This window comes from Tachysurus vachellii, chromosome 3 (assembly GCF_030014155.1).
Source record: "Tachysurus vachellii isolate PV-2020 chromosome 3, HZAU_Pvac_v1, whole genome shotgun sequence".
Taxonomy (NCBI): Eukaryota; Metazoa; Chordata; class Actinopteri; order Siluriformes; family Bagridae; genus Tachysurus; species Tachysurus vachellii.
Window position 1 is genome coordinate 32,576,362 of NC_083462.1, and position 4,291 is coordinate 32,580,652.

General features: G+C 41.0%; 1 protein-coding gene across 3 annotated transcripts in view; it reads right to left on the reverse strand.

Moving 5' to 3' along the window:
• The window catches only part of si:ch211-63o20.7 (Serine/threonine-protein kinase pdik1l-B-like), a 10,277-nt gene extending 7,798 nt beyond the window's left edge, over window positions 1-2,479 (reverse strand). Inside the window, exons 1-2 of one of the 3 annotated variants that reach the window (XM_060866854.1) lie at window positions 2,209-2,479; window positions 868-1,494 (exon numbers count right to left, since the gene is read on the reverse strand). In XM_060866854.1, coding sequence (XP_060722837.1) covers window positions 868-1,449 — 582 coding nt within the window. In that variant the 5' untranslated portion in view covers window positions 1,450-1,494; window positions 2,209-2,479. Of the gene's footprint in view, window positions 1-867; window positions 1,495-1,940; window positions 1,978-2,075 lie in introns of those variants that run through there. The other 2 variants (XM_060866852.1, XM_060866853.1) reach the window with 2 other exon arrangements.
• Window positions 2,480-4,291: the final 1,812 nt, after the last annotated feature.

Consider the following 4,291-nt stretch of genomic DNA (forward strand, 5'->3'; position numbering starts at 1 on the left):
AGCCACCGTGTCCCCCTTTCTGAGATACTGAATTTGGGATTTTCCTTAGTTGTCAGTTATAATCATCAAAATGAAAAGAAATAAACATTTGAAATATCAGTCTGTGTGTAATTCATGAATATAATATACAAGTTTCACTTTTTGAATGGAATTAGTGAAATAAATCAACTTTTTGATGATATTCTAATTATATGACCAGCACCTATAGATGAACCAAACTCTCAACCAACTTCATGTACAAATGTAAGAAACTTGTTCTGGTTCCTGTAGCTCTCAAATGATTAGCAGTAATGTTTAACTTGATTTGATGATTCGTTTGAGAAAAAAAATATCCCCTAGCCTGCGATCCTGTTTGAAGCATTGTGACAGAAATGTGTCATTAAATTAACAAATTTATACAACATATAAAACTGTATTATTTGATATATTGATGTAGAGATTTCAACGTTATTGGAAATTGAGTCATCGGTGCCCCAGCGTGTAGAGTCAGAGTCTTTATACCCGAGACCCAACTCTGTACCGTACACCAGATACTAACTCACTGACTAAAGAGTGGATTGAGACGGACCCGAAAAGAAGTGGACTCGTATCTTTGAGTCTTGTTTGCATCTGCAATCATAAACCTGTTCAGCTAAATCTGTGACATGAGACAGAGCTTCAGTGAATAACTGGGTTATGTTTGTTTCTGATGTTGCTGTTAAAATGGAGAAAATCACAAGTTTTGTAATTTTACTGGCTTTCAATTATAGTTATTGCAATTATAGGTTGCAAAATCATTGCTTTTTAATTATTGTTTTTAATTTAACTGAATTACGCATCATGTCACGCTACTAGTGTGCAGGATTAAATTGCAGTATTGCGCATCACCTTGATCACCGGACCAGTTTTGGTTACGCAGACGAGCACATTGGCCGGTTTTAGGTCTCGGTGAACGATCCCCAATCCGTGTAGAAAAGTCATGCCACTGCTGAGCTGCCGGACCACCTCATAATTCCTCTGCATGTCTGGACATCTAGACAACATGTACTGGTTCAGGTCTCCACCATCGCAGTACTCCATCACCAGCCACAGAGCCAAGCACCTTTTTGCAGACCCTGTGTTCCTCGCTTGACTTTTAGAGTCCTTGTCCACAACCCGTCCTTTGAGGGCGCTCTCCACGAGGTCCAGCGGCAACTTGTCAGATTTGAGCGGCTGCAGCGTTTTCGGACCGGTCTGTACCAGACAGTTAAGCAGAGCGATGATGTTCGGGTGTCTCCTCCCGGTGGCTCTCATGGCCCACAGCTCCTGCAAATAGAGTTGAATGCTTTCTGGGCTGCCGCAGGGCAGACGTTTGATGGCCACCGTGTCTCCTCTGCAGCCCCACCAGCCTGTCTCCATAACATGACCCTCAAACACCACGCCATAGCTGCCTCGACCCACTTCACGCTGCAGCCTGTACACCTGCTCCATAAGCACTGGGTTATATGTGGCACATGAAGATGATGCTCGCTTGAGCTGCAATAACAGGAAAAAGATGTTTACCTCCAACCACAACACATCATTTACACATGAAAGGAGCTCAAATTAACACAAGCAAAAGTGTCAGCTGATATTTTACTGAAAGGTGCACAATAAAGTCTAGTATTAAGGTTGTCTTGGTTTCATATGGACGTAGATGCTGTGGGTGGTGTAGAGTTTACAGTCCCATTATCCTGAGTCATCATATAACAGCTTGTTAAATATCACTTTCTAATCTAGACCAGGTTTAAAAAAAAAAAAAAAAAAAACTCAATGTTTTGAGGTCACACTTCAGCTGATTCGTATCAACATCCTGCTGTTGATTATTTTCAACACACTTCCGGTTTATTCTTGTATTTCCGCTTTCGTTTCCAAACCCCCTCTTATAAAAATATCGAGTTTGTGTCGTAACAATGCTGAAAGAATATAATTCACCGAGATACCGAGAAAACCTGGAGATTTAATAAGTCTTAAACCTGAGGATGGAAGAAACAGAGTCGTTAAGACTACAGTTTTACGGTGTAAACAGATGGTTGCTTAGTTACAAGCTACTAATAATAACTAGTTACTTTACTCACTCGTAGGAAACATTGAAGTGAACGTTGTTAAAGCTCCGTGTTTGTTAACGCTTCATGTAGCACAAGAACGCGATAATATAATAAGCCACATGTGTAAACAAAATAAAAATATCAGATATAAAAAAAACAGCACCTGACACTGAGCTCAGAGGAAGTTGTTAACCTTCAGAGCTTCCCGCTTTAGACCGATTCTGCTCTCCTATTGGTCACAGAGTTTCGCCTGCACCCGGCTGACCAATAAGCGCTCGTTTCGTCACTAAGAATTCAAATTGACCAATTATATGAAGTAAATACAATAACATCCTGATTTATCCGTAAACAAACAGAAAACATTAAATAAGTAATAACCACAAACAAACAAATAAATAAAGAGACAATTAAACACGCACACGCACTCACACACACAGACACACATAGACACACACACACAGACAGACACACACACTCACAGAGACAGACACACACACACAGACAGACACACACACTCACAGACACACACACAGATACACACACACTCACAGACACAAACACAGACACACACACAGACACACTCACAGACACACACACACACACACACACACACACACACACAGTGCTAAACATGTTAAAATTGAGGGCAACAAACATTACCAATTGACTGACCAGTAAGCGCTTTACCAATTTCATTACTAAGAATTCAAACCGACTAATTAAACAAAGTAAATACAATAACATCCGGGTATATCCATAAACAAACAGAAAACATTAAATAAATAATAACCGCAATAAATAAATAAAGAGTCAGTTAAACACACACACACACACACGCACTCACACACACACACACAGACACACACACAAACACACACAGACAGACACACACACAGACAGACACACACTCACAGACACACACAGACAGACACACAGACACACACTCACAGACACACATACACACACTCACAGACACAAACACAGATCGCACGTTAGCACGTTCGCCTCACACCTCCAGGGCTGGGGGTTCGATTCCCGCCTCCACCTTGTGTGTGTGGAGTTTGCATGTTCTCCCCGTGCCTCGAGGGTTTCCTCCGGGTACTCCGGTTTCCTCCCCCGGTCCAAAGACATGCATGGTAGGTTGATTGGCATCTCTGGAAAATTGACCGTAGTGTGTGACTGAATGAGAGTGTGTGTGTGTGCCCTGTGATGGGTTGGCACTCCGTCCAGGGTGTATCCTGCCTTGATGCCCGATGACGCCTGAGATCAGCCTGAGGCTCCCTGTGACCCGAGGTAGTTCGGATAAGCGGTAGAAAATGAGAGAGAAATATTGCTAATCTTTACAAAAATATATTACATGGTATGATGTTTGATGCATAACTCACTAAATTACACACATTAGCCACAAATCAGGGGACTTAAACAATTCTGTTGCCAAATTTATTCTCAATCCACTGTGTTTATTTATTTATTTTCCCTTCAGTAATAGTGTTATCACGGTCAAGGTCGCAGTGGACCCAGAGATTATCTCAAGAACACATCGAGAAATGAGGCGGTAAGTCCAGCACAGGGCACCATGCCCACACATCCACACAGTCATTCACACCTAGAGGTAAATCAGCCTCACTGTCACACCTACCAACATATTAGATTGTTATTCCGTAGACATGTGAGTTAGAGAGAGTCTATTTAAGACTAATAACTGAAGTCATTGCTGTTTTTTTAACAGTCCACACTTTAACATTTTATAATGTATTATAAAGACTAATAATATAACAACAATCTAGGACTTCAAGTGTCATGATGTCACTTGGTCCACTGTAAACTGCACATCACAGCCAAGCTAGTCTAGGTTTTTTTTTATTTATTGGCAAGCTGCTTTTAAATAAGAGGAATCTTGTAAGAAAGATTCTTAAGTGTAGCCATCAATCCCATCAAAATTTCTGGTTTATTCTGGATTTTCTATTTTAGTTTTAAAGAGAGACAGCTTTTCATCCTGTTCACCATCTCTGTGCATCACTTAATATCTTACAGTTCAACAAGGAAACGGGGATATTTTGGCTCTGACGTACCATCTCGTGAATGCTGCATTTAATCCTCCAGATGTACATAAGATGTGAGCATTGACACTTGTGCTGCAGCTGCTTCTGTAAGCACACTCAGAGTCATGTGTCAAGTATAAATTCTGCTTTGTATTGGTCCACATCACACCACCCTGGCTAGTATTTTCCTATCCATGCCATGTT